The sequence below is a fragment of the Dendropsophus ebraccatus genome, chromosome 8 (genome assembly GCF_027789765.1).
Source record: "Dendropsophus ebraccatus isolate aDenEbr1 chromosome 8, aDenEbr1.pat, whole genome shotgun sequence".
Taxonomy (NCBI): domain Eukaryota; kingdom Metazoa; phylum Chordata; class Amphibia; order Anura; family Hylidae; genus Dendropsophus; species Dendropsophus ebraccatus.
This window is the reverse complement of record NC_091461.1, coordinates 36,632,620-36,654,088: the sequence shown is the minus strand read 5'-3', so window position 1 is coordinate 36,654,088 and position 21,469 is coordinate 36,632,620. Positions and strand designations below refer to the sequence as shown.

The window sequence follows — 21,469 nt, the reverse complement described above, 5'->3', positions numbered from 1 at the left end:
TTTCCAGAATCCTGACCTTTCGATGTCCCAACCCTCTCCTGAGATTCCTATGCAGGTGGAACGGGCTCACCTGACGCCTGATGAAAGAATCCGGCGCCTGGAGCAGAATCTCTGTCTCTATTGCGGTGGTTCCGATCACTTCCGGCTGGGATGTCCCCTACGTCCCCAAACATCCGGAAAATGCTCGCACCTAGGTCCGGTGGGACAGGTGTCCCTAGGTGTGAATGCTACCATTCCAAGTCTGTCTATGCCAGTTTCCATCCGGACTCTCTCAGGACGAAATCATCAGACTACTGCCTTCCTCGATTCTGGGTCAGCAGGCAGTTTTATTGCGGCAACATTGGTCCAAAGATGGCGGCTACCCGTGACCCGACTAGCCAGGCCCCTGACTATCTCCTCGGTCACAGGCGAAATTCTTACCGACCGTGTGTACTACCAGACCGCACCTTTAGTCCTCCAGGTGGGTCCTTTACATCAAGAAGAGATATCCTTCTACGTCCTGCCCCATTCTTCCCCCGCGGTCCTCCTGGGACTCCCGTGGCTGCAAGAACATGCCCCTCAACTGGACTGGAGAACCGGGGAGATTCTCAGTTGGGGTCAGGACTGTTCCAACCAGTGTCTCAGATCACCTCAGACCAAGTGTACTATGTCGTTTCCTGTCCCAGCCAAGCCTCTATCCGACCTACCGGCAGAAGACCAAGACTCGGCGGATGCCTTCTCTGCCGAGGTGTACCCTCTCTCCGTACCCAAGACTAAGGTCGGGTCCTCTCACCACCGGGAGAACTTACAGAAGGTCCTCGTCCACAGACCCACAGTCCCTTGCCATGTTTTACCGCCTGATCACCTAGCATCAGTCGTCGAGTACCCCCCGGAAAGACTCATGTTCACCCTGCGCTTCGAAGAGGTATTTTGAAGTGGGGTCATTCCTCGTTGGAGGCCGGGCACCCTGGAGTCCGTAAGACCGGCCAACGGATCTCTCGCCACTACTGGTGGTCCAGTTTGTTTCAAGATGTCAAAGACTTTGTGGCTTCCTGTGCCATCTGCAGGCAAGAAAGAGGGGGAGGCCAAAGGGGGGGGGTACTGTCACAGCCGCGGCGGCGTCCTGCGTTCCGGGCCGCCGCCGCGACCGCTTCCTGCCCCATGCAGCAGCCGGTGTCCATAGTCGGGGACCCGGCGCTGCTATCACCTCGGCCCCGGGGGGCGCCTCACCTCTCCACGCTCCTGTCTCCCGCTGTGCCGGCCGGCGCGCGCGTTCCCGCCTCCTAGGGCGCGCGCGCGCCGGCTGTCTCAGATTTAAAGGGGCAGTGCGCTCCTAATTGGTAGTTGCACCTAATCACTCCCCTATAAATCCCAGCTTGCCCTGTTCCCTGTGTTGGAGCCTCTACATGCTTCCCATAGCGTTTGGCCCAGCTCCCTGTTGTTCCTGTGTCCTGTCCGTTACCTGGTCCCAAGTCCCTGTTCCTGAGTCCTGTCCGTTACCTGGTCCCAAGTCCCTGTTCCTGGTTCCTGTTCCCCTGTCACTCCACCTGTTCCCGTGTCCAGCCTGTCACGTGCTCTCTCATCTGCAGACTATTGCCTGTGCCATCTCCTGCCACGCCTCGCCTGCCGTCACCAGCAACCAAGCCAGGGGTAGCGACCTGGGGGTCGCCTGCCGCAGCAAGTCCATCCCGCCTTGCGGCGGGCTCTGGTGAAAACCAGCGGCCCCTTAGACTCCGCTCCCTGGTGAGGTTAGTGCCATCGCTGGTGACGGTCCAGTGGATCCACTAGTCCAGGCGCTACAATATGATGCGTGCGGGTTATTAGTACCCAGGTGCATAACTTTACATTTATCCACATTGAACCTCATTTGCCAAGTGGACGCCCAAACACTCAGTGTGTCTAAGTCATCCTGTAATATCTGCACATCCTCCATAGACTGTACTGTACTACAAAGCTTGGTGTCATCTGCAAAGATAGAAACATTGCTGTTAATTCCATTCTCAATATCATTAATAAACAAGTTAAACAGAAGAGGGCCCAGTACTGACCCTTGGGGTACACCACTTATTACCGGGGACCATTCGGAGTAGGAATCATTGACCACCACTCTCTGGGTTTATTAAGCCAGTTTTCAATCCAGTTACACATTAAACTTTCCAAACCGATAGACTTTAACTTACCCATCAGACGTCCATGAGGAACTGTGTCAAACGCTTTAGCAAAATCCAGGTACACAATATCCACAGCTGCGCCCCCATCCAGGCTTCTACTCACCTCTTCGTAGAAACATATCAGGTTGGTTTGACAGCTTCTGTCCTTAGTAAAACCATGCTGGTTATCACTTATAGTACTATTAGTCACTACATATTCCTGGATGTAGTCCCTTATAAGCCCCTCAAATAGTTTCCCCACAATGGACGTTAAGCTTACAGGTCTGTAGTTACCTGGGGAAGTTCGAGAGCCCTTTTTGAAAATCGGCACTACATTTGCCTTACGCCAGTCCCTCGGCACAATACCAGTAAGCAAAGAATCAATGAATATTTCATACAAGGGTAGAGAAATTACAGAACTGAGTTCCCTAAGAACTCTGGGGTGTAATCCATCAGGCCCTGGAGCTTTGGCTACATTGAGTTTATTTAATTTATCTTGGACCATATCTATAGTAAACCAGTTCAGTACATTACATGTGTTCGCAGCACTGGCCCCACCCACCTCAGTACTGGCCCCACCCACTACAGTTCCATCCTTTTTTTTGTATATACAGAACTAAAGAAGCCATTAGGTAACTCAGCTTTCTCCTGATCCCCAGTTATTAACTCCCCGTCACCATTATTTAGGGGTCCTAGATGCTCTGACCTTGGTTTTTTTGCATTAATATATTTGAAGAATTTTTTGGGGTTTCTTTTGCTATCTATAGCTACCTGCCTTTCATTGTGAATTTTTGCTGCTTTTATTACATTTTTACAGGTTTTGTTGACTTCTTTGTAATGTTTAAAGGCTAAAGCTGACCCCTCTGATTTGTATTTTTTGAATGCCCCTTTTTTCTCATTTATAGCCCTTCTAACCTCGGTTTTAAGCCATGTGGGATTTGATTTTAACCGTTTATATTTGTTACCCATAGGAATATATTTAGCAGTACAGTTATTTAATGTGGATTTGAAGATTTCCCATTTATTAGCTGTATTAGTATGCAACAGCAGCCGCCCCCAGTCTATGCCCTGAAGTTCAGCCCTTAACCCAGGAAAATTGGCACTTTTAAAATTAAGAGTTTTTGCCCTCCCAACATGTTTTTCTTTTCTACACTTTAAGCTAAAAGTCACTATATTGTGGTCACTATTCCCCAGGTGTTCATGGACAGTGACATCCCCAACCAGCTCAGCGTTGTTAGAAATAACCAGATCCAACAAGGCATCACTTCTAGTTGGCTCCTCCACAAACTGGCCCAGAAAATTATCCTGCAGGAGGTTAAGAAATTCCCTCCCCTTTGTGGTTTTAGCTGAACCGTGACCCCAATCTATATCTGGGTAGTTGAGATCCCCCATTACCACTACTGTCCCCTCCTGGGCAGCCCGCTCTATTTGTCTATTCAACTGGCCTTCTACCTCCTCAATAAAAGCAGTAACACTCAAAGGTCTGGCTTTATCTCGGCCAACCACCACAGGAGTGCCGTCACACCTCACCACCTAGCAAATGACCGGACAATCCTCCGATATAACATAATCACGGGGGCATGCACCACACTTGGTCTCCAAAATTCCCAGATCTCAATCCGATTGAGCTTATATGTGAACTTCTGGAAAAACAAGTTAGATCAGTAGAAGATACACCTCGCAATTCGGAGGACTTAAAGGGAAACTATCAGCAGGTTAGAATCTAACTTGCTATGTCCCTATTGCACAGGAGATGCCAAGGAGGAAGGTATGCCTCTTACCCTCCTCCCTCCATTCATTATCATTAGAAAGGGGCAGGCAGCTGCCTTATTGTGTTATCTGGTCACCAAAACACCATTTCCTAGCTCAGTTTCAATAGGATAAAGCTGTTTGGAGCCACAAGGGGGACATACACAGTATCAGGTTTTAGGCCATGTTCACACACAGCACAAAAATACCAAAATACAGCCATAAATTTGAGAGAAAATAACATTTCAAATTTTTTTCCCCCAAAACATATTAATTAATAATGAGCCTGTCCATTATTTTATGCCTGTGTTTAGTTACACCGATTTTTACCTTTTTGTGTGCATTGATGGTCAATTCCCCATAAACCTCAATAGAAAAGACTATTTTCTATTATTTTATTGTTTGTGAACTTAACCTTAATAGTGGCAAATTAGCGCGCCAAACCTTTTTTTTTTTTGCACTGGACATTTCCTGTCATGTTCAGAGGTGGCAGCAGAGAGGAATGTGTCAAACCGGAAAGAATACACCACTTCCTGCAGGACATACAACAATTTTTTTCAATAGAAGTAATTCACAAACCTGTAAAAAATTTTTACAAATGGTTGTATATATAATACTAGACACAAGCAAATTGAATGCAGAAAAATTGATTATTTGACAAAGCAAAAAAAAAGTTTATTTACCTGTCCACACTCCCCTGGTGTCCTCTTTAGTGTCTTCAGCTGCCTCCGGCCCACTAAGGCAACCACAACCACTGATTGAGGGACAGCGATGTGGCCATTGATCGGCTGAGCAGGCTGTCACTTTTATGTCTCGAGAGTGACAGCCTACTCTGCCAATTACTGGCCGTGGTGCTGTCTTTTCTCAGTCAGTGATTGCCTTAGTGGGCTGGAGGTGGCTGAAAACACAGAAGAGGACAATTGAGGAGCGTGGACAGGTGAGTAAAGGTTCATTTAGGCTCATTGCGGTAAACTCAAATATTGCAATATGAGTTTTTAATATGTGTGCCTGTTTTGGCTGATAAACTTTTTTTTTTACCTCATTACTGTAATGCAAAGATTATTTTTTTTATGTGTTTCATCAATTTCTCTTGGGGCGCACTCTCTTTCTAAAACACACAGCATATAAGGAGAAGCTTTGAGCCACTCTCTGTTGCTGAATTTCTGGTAGATCAACACTCTGTTATTATCCTGTGTAGTTTGAGTCAGGTAAGATTTTTTCTGAAAGTATTGTACAATATATGCATACAGAATATTAAATGTGGAAGGGGTAGCAAGTCTTAGAAAAACATGGCCACTTTCTTTCAGAAACAGCACCTCTCTTGTCCTTGGGTCGGGTTTTGCAGCTCAGTTCCATTAAAGTGAATGGGGATGAATTGTAATACCATACACACATGACACAGTTTTTGATCCTGTGTTCGGTTATAGTCCAACCGCTCATGTATAAATGCCAATATTTCTAATAAAGCTTTGATTTTTGTGATAATGGCCTACACTAATTTTGTACTTATTGAGATGTAACATAAAATTTTGGCTTGTATTTGTGTTTTATCTTAGAAATGATTAACATTTCACTACAAATTCGATAAATGCTGCGTATAACAGCTCAAAAATAAGTATATTTCCTCAATTTAGAACTATACTGTAAATCGTCATCACAAATCGTATCGGACCTCTGGATACCATCTAAATCAACTTTAGCTGTGTACACTAGGTCACTTAAAATCTACAGAACATCAAATGAATTGGTTAGTTTAAGGTAACTGTATTTATACTGCTACGTGCACTTGTTGAGCACATTCCCAGAAAGTTCTAGACAGGCCTAGACAGTTCCAGAAGGTTAAATTCTATTTACTGGAGTTTTTTTTACCCAATGAATTCTCTATAGGGCTTGGAAATGCCACGTTACATGAAAAAAAAAATAATGTGGTAGAAGCACATGCTGTCGGGAATAGGTAAGCCCGACCAGCATATGAGACCGTGGTATTAATAAATCTCCGTCGATAAGTAGACATTAAAATGGTTATCCAGTGCTACAAAAACATGGCCACATTCTTCTAGAGAGAACACCACTCTTGTCTCCAGTTCAGGTGTGATTTCTAATTAAGCCCCGTTCGCTTCAATGCAATTAAGTGGCAAAACCTGCACCCAAACTGGAGACAAAAGTGGGGCTATCTCTGGAAGAAAGTGGCCATGTTTGTGTAGAGCTTGATAACCCCTTTAAGTCAACGCTGGCAATATCTATCCAAGTGTCAGTGCTTTAGATTGTGGTTTTAATTTCAAGGGTTATCAATGCTTCACCGATAGTGGTTTATAAATTGAATACACACAATGGCGGAGATGTATTAAACATGGTGTAAAGTGAAACTGGCTCAGTTGCCCCTAGCAACCAATCAGATTCCACCTTTAATTTTTCAAAGAGTCTGTGAGGAATGAAAAGTGGAATCTGGTTACTAGGGGCAACTGAGCCAGTTTCACTTTACACCATGTTTGATAAATCTCCCCCCAATGTGTATAGTACATAGATTTTATAACTGGAAAAAAACAACTATGTTATTTTAGCCAGGGACATCTATAGAATGAATCCAGAAGCGACAGACAATATGACAGAATTCTCCATCCATGGCTTGTCAGAAATACCAGAACTCCAGCTACCGATATTCATAACGATTCTCCTTCTCTATGTTCTCATTATTTTCGGGAATGTGACGGTTATTGCGGTCATCGGGGGAAATACCCACTTACACTCTCCTATGTACAATTTATTGCTGAACCTTTCCCTCATTGACGTTGCCTACACTTCGAATATTTTGCCAAAGCTGTTGACTATACTTCTTGCTAAGCAAAAAGTGATCTCCTTTGTGGCCTGCATGGTTCAGCTGTATTTCTTCATTGCCCTGGCTAGCATCGAGGTCATCATACTGGCAGCGATGGGATATGACCGCTATGTTGCAATCTGTCGACCTCTTCATTATTCTTCCCTGATGAGTCAGAAACATTGTTCCATGTTTGCAACATCCGCCTGGGTCATTGGTTTTCTGGATCCCACAGGACATATTTGCCTTGTATCTAAGCTCTCGTTCTGTGCATCCCACCATATCAACCATTTTTTCTGTGATCTCGCCCCCCTCCTTAAGATCTCTTGTAGTGACACATATAAAGTAGAGATGTTTAATTATATTGTTGGCAGCCTTCTGACTCTGTCTACATTCTTACTTACATTGATCTCTTATGTTTTCATCATTCTTACCATACTGAATATCAAATCTGCTAAAGGACGGTATAAAGCATTTTCTACCTGCTCTTCCCACCTCACTTGTATTAGTATCTTCTATGGTACTATCATATGCTTGTATATGAGACCAGCATCAAGTTATTATCCACAACAGGATAAGTTTTTTGGACTATTATATATTGTCTTGGTACCTCTATTAAATCCTATCATTTACAGCTTAAAAAATAAGGATTTCAATGCAGGAATTAAGAAAATAATGCTCAAACTGACTTTGTAAATTAATTTCTGCTTGCCTCATATATACAGTATATATACCTTGTGTGTACATTCAATAAAGATTCAATAAAGTTGTCTTTTTTTCAAACAATAAACCTTTCTACAATTTTTATTCCAGTGTGAATGTTTCTTTATGGTTACTTATAAATTTCTTACATTATATTATTAGAACTTGATAATGATTAATTATTAGTATTATTAGTGCCTACTAGTTCTATTACCAAACAAGTTTAAACAGAGTCTAGAATATATGGATAACTTAACTACAATACAAAGATATATTTTTTTTTTATACACCCAAGTCAACATGTGTGCAAGAAGCTCAAATGTGAGAGTAAAAACACATGGCTTTGGTTTGTACGAGACATCCAGACATCACTATACTGTCTAATCTTAGTGGTGTCACATTCAGACATCACGATACTGTCTAATCTTAGTGGTGTCACATCACCAGATGTTATCAATACACTTTCAGTGACAGAGAGCGAGCGGCCTCTATGAGGCAGACTCTATGAGAAAATAGTATTTTACCTCCTGCAGTCAAAATTTTTTTTGCAACAACGGGCGTGATTTATCCCCTTCCCCCAATATGACGTCCAGGGACGTCATGAAAAGCAGTGGCAGAATGCATCATGACGTCCCTGGACGTCATGCTTTCCCTGCCTCCCCCCTCTGTCCCTAGGTGAGATCGGGCAGCAGGAGGAGGCTGTGTCACACGACCGCAGCGTCTATGCGTCTTTGGTCAATGCGACCGCAGCGTCTATGGGGAGATTCAGTATCCCCCGCCGATCGGGCGGCGGGGGGAGGCTGCAGAACGCTGCCTCCCCCCACCGCCACTCAGTCTGTGTCCCCCGGCCCCCTCCCCTCGTCCTCCGATACCGGCGGATCGCCGCTACTACCGTTTTAGCGGCGATCCGCCGGTACCGGGCATTACCGGCGCCGCCGATAGTTTTCATCTCCCCCCACCGTGAATCCACGGTGGGGGGAGATGAAAAATGTCCCCTCAGACCCCAGATCAGCCCCCCGATCACCCTACCCGGGCGGCCATCGGATCCAAGATGGCCGCCCCCATCCCTGCGAACAAACGATGTTTGTTCGCAGGGATGGAAATTAATTAGTGATCAAAGCCCCATGCTCTCCGCCACCGGAGGTAGCGGAGAGCATGGGGCAGTGATCGGGGACCCCCCCGTGTGGTCCCGGAGCAGGCGATCGGCGGTATATACTATATACCGCCGATCGCCTGTTCCCAGTGCTGATCAGCACTTTTTATCCCCTGTCACCATAAATCATTGGTGACAGGGGATAAAAAGTGTCACCGTGCCCCCCCCCCAAGTCGCCCCCCACCCCCCCAGTCACCCCCGTCCCCCAGTCACCCCCCTTCCCCACATACGTTACCTGATCCACGGAGCTCCGTCCTCCTCGACGTCCAGGCTGATTCTGAAGTGCGCATGCGCTCCAGAATCAGTTATCTCAGAAAATTTAAAGTGACAGAGACCAATTTGGTCTCTGTCACTGAACTATGATTACTGTGATAGAAAATATCACAGTAATCATAGTAATACAGTGATAATTAATGTATAAAGTACAAAAAGTGAAAAACATACAAAAAAATAAAACACACAGATTTACTCCCAGATTACCCCTAGCCCCCCCAAAGTACCCGTAACCACCGCAGGTTGCCCATATCTGCCCCAGATTGCCCGTATCCGCCCCAGATTGCACGTAATCACCGCACATTGCCCATAACCACCGCACATTGCCACTAACCACCGCACGTTGCCACTAACCACCACACGTTGCCCATAACCACCGCACGCTGCCCATAACCACCGCACGTTGCCACTAACCACCGCACGTTGCCCATAACCACCGCATGTTGCCTATAACCACCACACATTGCCTATAACCACCACACATTGCCCATAACCACCGCACGTTGCCCATAACCACCGAACATTGCCTATAACCACCGCACGTTGCCCATAACCACCGCACGTTGCCCATAACCACCGCACGTTGCCCATAACCACCGCACGTTGCCTATAACCACCACACATTGCCCATAACCACCGCACGTTGCCCATAACCACCGCACGTTGCCTGTAACCACCCCAAATTGCCAGTGAGCCCCTCCAGATGGTCCGTAATCAGCCCCGATTGCCCGTAACCCCCCATATTGCACGTAACCACTGCACGTTGCCTCTAACTCACACACGTTGCCAGTGACCCCCTCCAGATTGCCTGTAACCACACCAGATTGCCGTAACCACCCAAAATTACATGTACCCACCCCTGATTACCTATAAGCACTTCCGTTTATCCGTAACCACCCCAGATTGTCTGTAACCACCCCATGTTGCCCGTAACCACCGCAGATTGTCTGTAACCACCCCATGTTGCCCCTAATCACATGTAATTCCCCCCAGATTGCCTCTAACCACCGCACGTTGCCCCCGACCACCGCACGTTTCCCCCGACCACCGCACGTTGCCTTCGACCACCGCACGTTGCCTCCGACCACCGCACGTTACAGGTTCCCATCCCAGATTACCTATAAGCACTTCAGTTTATCCGTAACCACCCCACGTTGCCCGTTACCACCCCACGTTGCCCGTTACCACCGCAGGTTGCCCGTAACCACCCCAGATTATCCGTGACAACCCCACATTACCTGTAATCTCATTTTTTTATTGTATTTTAGTAACTGCGCTATTCTAATAACCATTACTAGCTGCGGTTTTGCTCCAGCAAATTGGCGCTCCCTTCCTTCTGAGCCCTGCTGTGTGCCCATACAGTGGTTTATGCCCACATATGGGGTACCTTTGTACTCAGGAGAACCTGCGTTACAGATTTTGGGGTACATTTTTTCTCCCATTCCTCGTGAAATTGAGAAATTTTAAACTAAACGAACATATATTGGAAAAATTTGAGTTTTTCATTTTTACTGTCTTATTTTGAATACTTTCCTCTAATACCTGTGGGGTCAAACCGCTCACTGCACCCCAAGATGAATTCTTTGAGGGGTGTACTTTCCTAAATGGGGTGACTTTTGGGGGGGTTCTCTTCTGCTGACACTACAGGGGCACTGCAAACGCACCTGGCGCTCAGAAACTTCTTCGGAAAAATCTGCACTGAAAATGCTAATTGGCGCTCCTTCCCTTCTGAGCCCGGCTGGGTGCCCATACAGTGGTTTATGCCCACATATGGGGTACCGTTCTACTCAGGGGAACCTGCGTTACAGATTTGGGCATGCAGCTTCTCTCCTGTTCCTCGTGAAATTGAGAAATTTCAAACTAAACAAACATATTATTGGAAAAATTCAAGTTTTTCAATTTTACTGTCTTATGTTGAATACTTTCCTCTAATACCTGTGGGGTCAAAATGGTCACCACACCGCAAGATGAATTCTTTGAGGGGTGCACTTTCCAAAATGGGGTGACTTTTAGGGGGGTTCTCTTCTGCGGACACTACAGGGTCTCTGCAAACGCACCTGGCGCTCAGAAACTTCTTCAGCAAAATCTGAACTGAAAATGCTAATTGGCGCTCCCTTCCTTCTGAGTCCTCCTGTGTGCCCATACAGTGGTTTATGCCCCCATATCGGGTACCGTTGTACTCAGGAGAACCTGCGTTACAAATTTTGGGGTGCGGATTCTCTCATGTTCCTTGTGAAATTGAGAAATTTTAAACTAAACGAACATATTATTGGAAAAATTCGAGTTTTTCATTTTTACTGTCTAATTTTAAATACTTTCCTCTAATACCTGTGGGGTCAAAATGGTCACCACACCCCAAGATGAATTCTTTGAGGGGTGCACTTTCCAAAATGGGGTGACTTTTGGGGGGGTTCTCTTCTACGAACACTACAGGGGCTCTGCAAACGCACCTGGCGCTCAGAAACTTCTTCAGCAAAATCTGAACTGAAAATGCTAATTGGCGCTCCTTCCCTTCTGAGCCCTCCTGTGTGGCCATACAGTGGTTTATGCCCACATATGGGGTACCGTTGTACTCAGGAGAACCTGCGTTACAAATTTTGGGGTGCGGATTCTCTCATGTTCCTTGTGAAATTGAGAAATTTCAAACTAAACGAACATATTATTGGAAAAATTCGTGTTTTTCATTTTTACTGTCTAATTTTGAATACTTTCCTCTAATGCATGTGGGGTCAAAATGCTCATCCTACCCCAAGATGAATTCTATGAGGGGTGTACTTTCGAAAATGGAGTGACTTTTGGGGGGATTCTATTCTGCTGACACTACAGGGGCACTGCAAACGCACCTGGCGCTCAAACTTTTTAAAAAAGCTAATTGGCGCTCCTTCCCTTCTGAGCCCGGCTGTGTGCCCATACAGTGGTTTACGCCCACATATGGGGTAACGTTGTACTCAAGAGAACCTGCGTTACAAATTTTGGGGTGCAGATTCTCTCATTTTCCTTTTGGAAAGGAGAAACTTTAATCTAAACATATATATTATTGGAAAATTAAAATTTTCGATTTTTTTAAGGCCTAATTGTGAATACTTTCCTCCAGCCCCTGTAGGGTTAAAATGCTCATTATACCCCTAGATTAATTCTTTAAGGTGTCTAGTTTCCAAAATTGGGTCACTTATGGGGGTTTCCAGTATACAAGCCTCCTAAACCCACTTAAAAAAAGAACTGGTCCCTAAAAAAATCAGTTTTGGAAATTTTATGAAAATGTGATAATTTGCTAATAGATTTCTAAGCCCCATAACAGCCTAAAAAAGTAAAATATGTTTCCCAAATTATGCCAGAATAAAGAGGACATATTGGTAATGTGATTTAGTAACTAATTTATGTGCTATGACTTCCTTTTTTAGAAGCAGAGAATTTCATAAGTTCATAAAATGCAAAATTTTCAAATTTTTCATGATATTTTGATGTTTTTCACAAAAAACACACAAAGTAATGACCAAATTTTGCCACTAATATAAAAAGCCATATGTGACGAAAAAACAATCTCAGAATCGCTAGCATACGTTAAAGGATCACTGAGCTATAAGCGCATAAAGTGAGACAGGTCAGATTTTGAAAAATGAGCCTGGTCATTAAGGCCAAAACAGGCTGCGGAGGCAAGGGGTTATACAGCACACGTTGTATGCAAATAAATGGAATCCCGGTCGGAGTATATACACATAGTATATGCTCTGGTCGGGACCGCTAGTGCCGCCGCGAAAAACTGATATGTCAGTTTTCTATGGCCAATATTCATTGAATAGCGGCCCAGAGAACCTATCAGTTCACACAATGGAGCGTGCGGCTCCGGCCGCACACTCATTGTGTGCAGCGGTGAATTCGGATGCGGGCACACACCGATGCGTCTGCATCCCAATTCATCAGAAATTAAGATCATCTGGCCGGTACTGCTGTACTGGCTAGGATGATCTTTTCTGACACCAGCCGTTCTGTGACCTGGCCGGGTCACAGAATGGCTGGTGTCTTACGCCATGTGAAAATAGCCTATGTTGGGAAGTGGTTAAGAAGATAAACACATATTCTACTACTACATCTGAAAAATATTGTCTAGGCTGGATACTGTATTGGGCTGTTCTAAACTGGTTAAAAAGGTTTGTGTTCAATATCACACAGATATATCAAAAGTCTTCATATAATTTTCTTCTTGATTTGTTTGGAGTGCCAGTGAGTACATATGACAGGCCTTCCCTTTCGTTTTGCTGAATTGATCAATGAAATCAATGCAATGCCACCTGTTCCATGCACACGCCACAGCAACAACGATTGTCATTCCCTTATGGCCGCAAAAATAATTGACAAGTCAATTATTTGCGCCACTAATGCAGGAACAACTGTCGCTGTTCCCGCTCTGTCCACACAATGTATGGTCGTGTTGTATGGCTGCTGTCAAATTGTGGCCGTTGTTTACACATAGTGTAAAATGAAAATAGCTCACTAGCTCTGGAATGTGGATTATAAGATAACTTATTAAACGGTACATAGGGTGGGAGAAAACCTGACCACTGTTTCCATACACATACCAAGAAACATTTGTATTATTGTGCATATCAAATATAGGCTATGTTCACGCAATGTAAAAATAAGGACAAAATACGTCCGTATTTGGATATATAAGGCCTGAAATAATGATCATGTTCTTTTATTTAATTATCCAAATATGGCTGTGTTTTGCCCTTATTTTTACATTGTGTGAACTAGGCCGTAAACTGTATTGCTTTGTCAGTAGTTTGCTCTTAGTGTCCTTTTCATCATATAAATTTTTTGATATTTCGTAGAAACGTGTAAAAAGTTTTCATTGAGTTTGAAGTGTTAAAATAATTAATGATCTCTAGATGTAGCCGGGAGAAGGCTCCCTCCAATCTCTGTCTCTCTACAACGAGATGGAGATTGGAGGGATGCGGGGAAAGAGGCTACATGCCTCTCCCTTCTATATATAGAGATTGGAGGGGATCTGAGAATGCTGAAGACCACTGACCGATTAAAACGTTTGACTCTGTGACATGTCAAAGATTTTCATGTTAAGTAGGACACTCTGGGGGAGATTTATCAAAGGGTGTACAATTTAGACTGGCCACTCGCCACCAGCAACCAATTACAGCTGGTGAAAGGATAGAGGAGCTGTGATTGGTTGCTGTGGGCAGTTTGCACCAGTCTAAATTTTACACCCTTTGATAAATCTCCCCCAATGTGTTTTGTCACTGGGCCCTTTCTTTGATTTTTTTTTCTACATATCCAAAATTATCTTGGAAAAATAAGATTATAAGACATTCCAAGCATTATTTAAGTGAAGAACATGGTATTACAATTGAAGCTTTCTTGATTTTCAATTTTACGTTTTTGTGATTAGTAGTTTTGCTACTTTGTAATACCTGGCAATGGGAATAGGAAATCACCCAGGAGTATAAATCTCCAAGACATTAATTAGTAGATATACCCTCTAAACATAACAATGATGTAATCTGCTGTATTTGTAAATCATAGGATTAACAGAATTATTCCCCAGACGTTTGAAATCCTTTGTGTTCAATTTCCATTGTTTACTCAAATATCTCTCTCTTTTTATTCTTCAGATTGCAATTCCCATAACCAGCAATTCTTAGTTTCTTAGGTCTGTGAAAGTTTTACATAGTACAAAATGAGATAAAGATTTAGCTCTTCTAATAAATCTATAGAGAATTTTTTTCAGTAAACGCCAACAAATTAAAGTTTAACACTCCTGAATAGTAAATGAATCACATAGTTGTTTAAAGTCTGGTCATGTCATTTATATCAAACTTTATTTTGCTTTTAAAAAAATATTTGAAAATATTAGTGAGAACTAACATGATCACAGTAACTGAAAGATTAACACTGTTAACACTGTCTGTCTATCTATCTATCTATCTATCTATCTATCTATCTATCTATCTATCTATCTATCTATCTATCTATCTCCTATCTATCTATCTCTATCTATCTATCTATCTATCTATTTATCTCCTATCTATCTATCTATCCATCTATCTATTGATCAATATGAGCAGAAGCCTAATGTATTTATACTATTTGTAATATATTATTATTCCACATGTTTTGTATTAGATATTAATTTACTTACACATCATGTCACTCAGCAATGTTTAAGTCCGGGCAAAATAATTTTAAGATATCTTATTGTCCAACGAAAGTTATGAAAATTACTAATAGACACTTATTATGGGAAACACACCTATAGTCAGTATGGCCTGTTTAGTAGAGATGATTAGAGAAATTTAGTTTAGTAGAGATGATAGAGAAATTTTAGGTTTGATCGAACGCGAACATTTTCAAACGTGCAGCATTTGATTCCCGATGCCTTCCCGTTCCTTGGAAAAGGAGGAGACAGCCCGAGACAGTCTATTTCCTAGGCTTTATCCTGGAATTCCAGGCGGTACTCTGGCTGTCTCCTCCTTCCCCAAGGACTCAAAGGAATCAAGGAATGAAATGCTGCACATTCGAAAATGTTCGCATTCGATCGAACCTAGGATGTTCGATCATGTCTAGTGTTCAGGTCTTTGTAAAGTTGGTGATGTCACGTCACATAAACTGCCAACACCTGCTGCTCCAGTCTGTCCCACCACTGCAGCAGGAGTTGGCAGTTTATGTGACATGACATCACCAACTTTACAAAGACCTGAACAGACCATGCTGTAGTAGGCAGGGAAAGTACACTATGGGGAAGATTTATCAAACATGGTGTAAAGTGAAACTGGCTCAGTTGCCCCTAGCAACCAATCAGATTCCACCTTTCATTTTCCAAAGCGTCTGTGAGGAATAAAAAGTGGAATCTGATTGGTTGCTAGGGGCAACTGAGCCAGTTTCACTTTACACTATGTTTGATAAATCTCCCCCTATAGGTGCTTTTTCCATAATGTGTCTATTAGTAATTTTCATAACTTTTTTGGGCAATAACATATTTTTAAATTATTTTGCCCGGAATTCCCCTTTAACTACAGTTATTTTCTACTGTATATTATATTAACGTAAAGAGTGCAAAGAACATTTGACACGTCACAGAGATATGTCAAAAGTTTTGATTGGTTAGGGTCTGAGTGTTCACACTGTGACTGATCAGGAGAATGAGCCAAGAGAAGTCACACGTTCTCTCCTGGCTCTGTGTTATGTGACCGAGATGGCCTCGTAATCAAAGTCTATGGAGCAGACCAACTCACACAGAGCCGGTAAACGACAGCATGGACATCTCCCCACTGGTTCTACTTATCTGCCACAGTCTAAACATTCAGACCCCAATCTTTTGACATGTCTCTCTGACATGTAAAGCATTTTTTTCTATTGAGAGGGATGCTTTTTAAAAGTATAGGAAGATTTCCACGGCGCCAGATAAAGTAAAGTTTTTAACTTGTACCATGTTTTAAATGTTCCAATAAGAGTTTGCCTTTTACTTTAGCTGTAGCAAAGGATATTTTCCTATACCTCTGATTGCTTCATCACCCGATGGCCTGCTCTGAACTGGAAGCCAGTGTTACACTTCTACAGAATCATGCACCACTTTGGTGAGCTGACAAGATTATCCTCCATGCTTTTTAAAAGTAAGGCCTTGTTTGCATGTTCAGTGATTCTTCACGTCCGCTATTTTTACTCCATGAAAATGGTCTGTAAATTCATCGGTAGTGGACATCTGCAAAAATTTTGAACTAATAAAAATAAAAATTAACTAGTTTGCTTGGATTTGATCTGTGTATTTTATGGACGTCATGGATGTAACATCTCAAAGATCTCATAGACTTCTACTGGCTAATCTGTACCACAATCATGATCCGCACCAGGATATTTAACAAATTGTGGAACGGATCTGTCAAAAAGCAGAATGCAGAGCAGCACGATAAAAATAAATGGGCAATAAGTTGATCCATGACTGTGGATTCACAATTATGGACAACTTTGCGGGAAGTGTGAATAAGGTCTAAGACTCTATAAAGGATGGTACATAGCTAACATTGGCAACAATTATGTATAATTAGCAACTACAGGGTCTGACAAATAAAACAGTCTCTTTAAATGCATAGCAAACAGTCTTTTCATGGCATGTGGAGGAAGAAGAGAGGTTATTGCCCTATCCATCACATTGCTGTTGCCATTACTGCAGCTACTTCCAAAACCATCTTCATTACTACAGTTCCACCTTAATCATGTCATTGCAATGTGTCATTTCCATACTGTACTTTTGCTGCTGGTCCTGTTAGAGGAATCATGTTCCATACTACTCTGCTTCTTCTGAGAATCCTATCATGACTGCACAGGGTAAAATAACTAAAATGTTCACGAAAAAATCAGCAGGTTAAATTCTTCTAACCTGCTGATAGTTTCCCTTAAACTAGCTTTCTCATGCTAGCTTCTTTTAGTTAAAGCATACGTGTCATTAGGCAGCTCCACTTAATTCATAGGACAGGAGGGCTCCCCTCGAACGTAGTCTGTACCTCGTCTGTACCTGAAAGTGCGATAACTGAGATGGAGTACTTAGTTAAGTTGGTCTGCAACGTCACCCAAAAGTAGTAATCAAAGTTCTGTATTCCCAGTTCATCAAAAGAAAAGGTGGCAGTAACAGAGATGGAAAATTATTTAAAATCACCTGGTGTTGCAAAATTTGGGAAAGACATGAATACAAAAACATAATCACCTTAAGGCAGCCAATATATTAACCCCTTCATGTAAGTAATCTGTGTGTATATATATATATATATATATATATATATATATATATATATATGTACGTTCGTACTACATATACCCCATGCAGCAGGAATGTACATATACGTTCCTGACTTCAGGAGCTGACTGATGTGTGTGGGACCTCTGCAGTGAGAGCGGCCCCGCACACATCAGTGTGTCCAGGGCTGAGGATAATGAGAGGCAGTCTGAGAGGTGAAAACAAGGTTTGTTGTAAAATGTGTCTTTTTCTTTGTTATTCCCAGCCAAATTGTGGATCACACATAAAAATCTAACGTTTTTTTGGCACTTTACCGGAAGCTTCCGAATGAATGGAGTGATGGCATAAGAACACTAGACTGTTATATAGATTATTGTTTGGAGGGTTGGGGTGATGAGGGGAGGTGTTCAGGGGTGTAAGTGATGAAGATAGAGGGAAGGCGCCCAATTAGGAAGAGGGGGTTGGGGTAGCATGTGCTAAGTGTGAGGGGGGAAGAAGTAGAGGACTTTTGTTGTTTCTATTTTCTTTTCTTTATTTATTTTAATTCTTTGAGGACCAGGCCCAAAATGACCCAGTGGACCGCGCAAATTTTCATTTTTGTGCTTTCGTTTTTTCCTCCTCCCCTTCTAAGAGCTCTAGCATTTTCAGTTTTCTATCTAAAGGGCCATGTGAGGGCTTGTTTTTTTTACAGGAGTAGTTGTACTTTGTAATGGCATCTTTCATTCTACCATAACATGTATGATGGAACCCCAAAATTATTATTTATGAAGATATAAGTTGGTGAAATTGTAAAAAAGAATGCAATATTGTAACTTTTGACCCATGGCGTAACGGTAAGTCCATAGTCATCTAGGGCTTAATGAAGAGCTTTAACAAGAGAAATTGTACTCTGCAATGTATGAGTCCTGTACAATAGGAGGAAAAGATGTGCAGTCTATTATTTGGTCAACAGGCATCTACCATCAATTATGTGTCTAATAAAGACCCACATGACTGAGAATATTGTACACAATATATCACAATTTGCAACACAGCCTGCAATATTGGGCACAGTGGTTAAAGTCATTATGGTAAATGACAGCAAGACAAAGAATTCTACTGTACAGAGGGGATCAGTCAGTTCAGAAGAGGTTCTTAAACACTTCATTGACACATTGTTCATCTACCTTACATGCCCACTTGGCTGAGGTAAAGCAAACCTCTAAACTATTCTTAGATTTAAGGGAAGAACAGATATTGTATGGAAAAAAATATACTCCTTCCTTAGTATCATAAAAATTGCACTGATATTTTTTTTTCAATATAATTGTGTACTTTTGTGTAATTGATATAATTTTATTAATGTTTTTTTCACATCCTTGTTCCTTAGACTGTATATAAATGGATTTAACATAGGAATAACATTGACATAGAGAACAGATAACATTTTCCCCACGTCCAACGAATAGGAGGAGGTTGGCTTCATGTACACACATACCACTAAGATGTAGAAAAGTGTAACGACTGTAAGATGGGAAGCACAGGTGGAGAAGGCTTTGTGCCTTCCTTCGGTAGACTGGATCTTGAGAATGGCAGAAATTATATAGACATAGGACATTACTGTAAGAAGGAAGCAGCTAAAGAGCAACACAATGCCTTCAGTGAACATAGTCATTTCTATAGCGCTGGTGTCATCACATGATAGTGTAAGTAAGGGAGTCACGTCACAAAAGAAATGGTTGATGGCATTTGATGCACAAAAAGTTAAAGATGAAGAAAGGATTGTCACAGGAAGAGCTGCAATAAATCCTGAGGTCCAGGCTGTGAACGATAACCAGAAGCATACTTTCCTGTCCATAACTTGGGTGTATTGAAATGGCTTACAAATGGCCATGTAGCGGTCATAAGCCATTGTAGTGAGCAAAAGATATTCAACGCTTGCAAAAGAATTGAAGAAGTAAAGTTGGGTCATGCATTTTTTTATGGACAGATTTTTATGTCCTGTGATTAAAACATATAACATGTAAGGAGTTGTGACTGTGCTATATGAAAAGTCTAAAAATGACATATTACAGAGAAAACAGTACATAGGCTTTTGCAAGTGAACATCCCACATGATCACAGTTATGATGACTACATTGCCAAGCACTGTAAGAACGTAGATTTGCAGGAAGATCAAGAACAGAACAGGTTGTAAATTTTCAATATCCGAAAAACCACAAATTAGAAATTCAGTAACCACGCTTTTGTTTTCTTTGACAATTTCTTGTTGTTCAGTATATAAGTGTGATGATAAAGCCATTAATCTAAAATCCATAAAAAAGAGTGAAAAGAAAACCAAGTCTATTTCTATATGATTTACATTTTATGCCGCCTACTTTAAAGAGTACCTTTTATTAATGAAAACTTTTGAACCGTCTGAGAGAAATGTCTGAGGCAGGTAACTGGCAGGCGTGCTGGGGGAGGGGAATAAGCAGGGTGGGAGGGCTGTGATGAAGAGCCAAAAGAAAAAGTAGGTGCACCATTGTGTTGGAATATTAAATGGATTTTTTTAACTGTTAATACACAGTATATCTGAATTACCTTACCTCTAGAAGGAAGAAAGTTGTGTCTCTGGTGTCATATATCTAAGGTAGATTGCCTGTAAATTAATATCTTAATTTTCAGGCAAGACAAAATCTTCTGTTGGCCTTCTCCAATTCTTGTCCATCATCAATACAAAGAAGGGAACAAATTTTTTGTTTGTTGTCCATATGTCTTACATAAATGGTGGCTCAGAGATTAGCACTGTAGCCTTGCAGGGTCCTGCGTTCAAATCCCACCATGGGCAACAAAGAGTTTGTATGTTCTTTCTGTGTTTGCGTGGGTTTCCTTCGGATACTCCAGTTTCCTTCCACACCCAAAACATACAGATAGGTGAATTTAGATTGTGAGCCCTAATAGGGACAGGGACCAAAATTGGCAAACCTATGTAAAGTGCAGCGGAATCAGTTGGCGCTATACAAATAAAGGCATTATCCTGGAAATAAACACTTTGGAAATAAATGACTTAGGTCAAACCATGAGAAGCCAGACCCAAAATACTATAAAGTGAAAAATCTGCATTGCTCTGGGGTTCTGTGGCATCATTCTTTACACCACTCCAGCAAAAGACTTTCACTTCATGAAGCTTCTAAGGTACACATTATTGTGCTTCTGTGATTTCCAATGACAGTATAGAACTCAGTGATCCAACAGAGAGGGAAATAATTTTCACATAACATGGGTTTCAGCCAATGTTGCACTATCTATGAAAGCTATGACTGAGCTGCAGTTACTTCTAGATGTTGCTATTTCACAGTAGTAGAGTATACAATTGACAATCTAGCAGGGAAGATCTAGAAGATCAAGAAGTTAATCAACTATCTTGTGGCCAAAATGACATCCTAATATAGAGTTCTAAACATAAAGCAATGGTGCAAAGAGCTTTAACCTAAATTTATTGTATAGATCAAAAGGTGTGATATGCAGCCCTATGTGTATCCACGGTGACAGACTACAAACAAAACCTCTGTAGTCTGATCCTACAGTAACACCTTCTATCAATCTCTTACTTCTTATTAACTTATATTAGGTCAAAAAGCAAAATGTAAAGGACAGATGAAAGATTTTACAGCAAGATCAGAATACACATGGTTTGCTGACACATACAGTATATTAGAAGCTTTGAAAAGAAACTTATTACCTGCTTCTAAATCTTTATGTGGATAAGTATTTTTGTTGTTGACTCCTTAAGCTATTGTAATAAAAAAAGCCTCACAAAGAACATTTTGGTTTTTAAATGGCTAGTCAAATGCTTCAAGACAAAGATGTCAGCCAAATATACCTAAATAGTGTCAGACAAACTGATAGGAATAAATCAGAGATGGAAAATCCTGTATTAATAA

At 42.0% G+C, this 21,469-nt stretch overlaps 2 protein-coding genes across 4 annotated transcripts in view; one reads left to right on the top strand and one right to left on the bottom strand.

The window, feature by feature from the left end:
* LOC138798523 (olfactory receptor 5AR1-like) overlaps positions 1-7,400 on the top strand; it is a 34,291-nt gene extending 26,891 nt beyond the window's left edge. For all 3 annotated transcript variants that reach the window (XM_069979034.1, XM_069979031.1, XM_069979030.1), the window contains exon 3: positions 6,440-7,400. In XM_069979034.1, coding sequence (XP_069835135.1) covers positions 6,457-7,389 — 933 coding nt within the window. In that variant the 5' untranslated portion in view covers positions 6,440-6,456 and the 3' untranslated portion in view covers positions 7,390-7,400. The remainder of the gene's footprint in view (positions 1-6,439) is intronic.
* An 11,461-nt stretch (positions 7,401-18,861) lies between these two features.
* Positions 18,862-19,845, bottom strand: LOC138800010 (olfactory receptor 5AR1-like). Its single transcript, XM_069981818.1, has one exon. It carries the CDS (start codon positions 19,843-19,845, stop codon positions 18,862-18,864), a length of 984 nt encoding a protein of 327 aa, XP_069837919.1.
* Between the last annotated feature and the right edge of the window lie 1,624 nt (positions 19,846-21,469).

Excerpts from the sequence above, each read along its gene's own strand:
- LOC138800010 (XM_069981818.1), bottom strand. The coding sequence starts at position 19,845 with ATGGCTTTATCATCACACTTATATACTGAACAACAAGAAATTGTCAAA.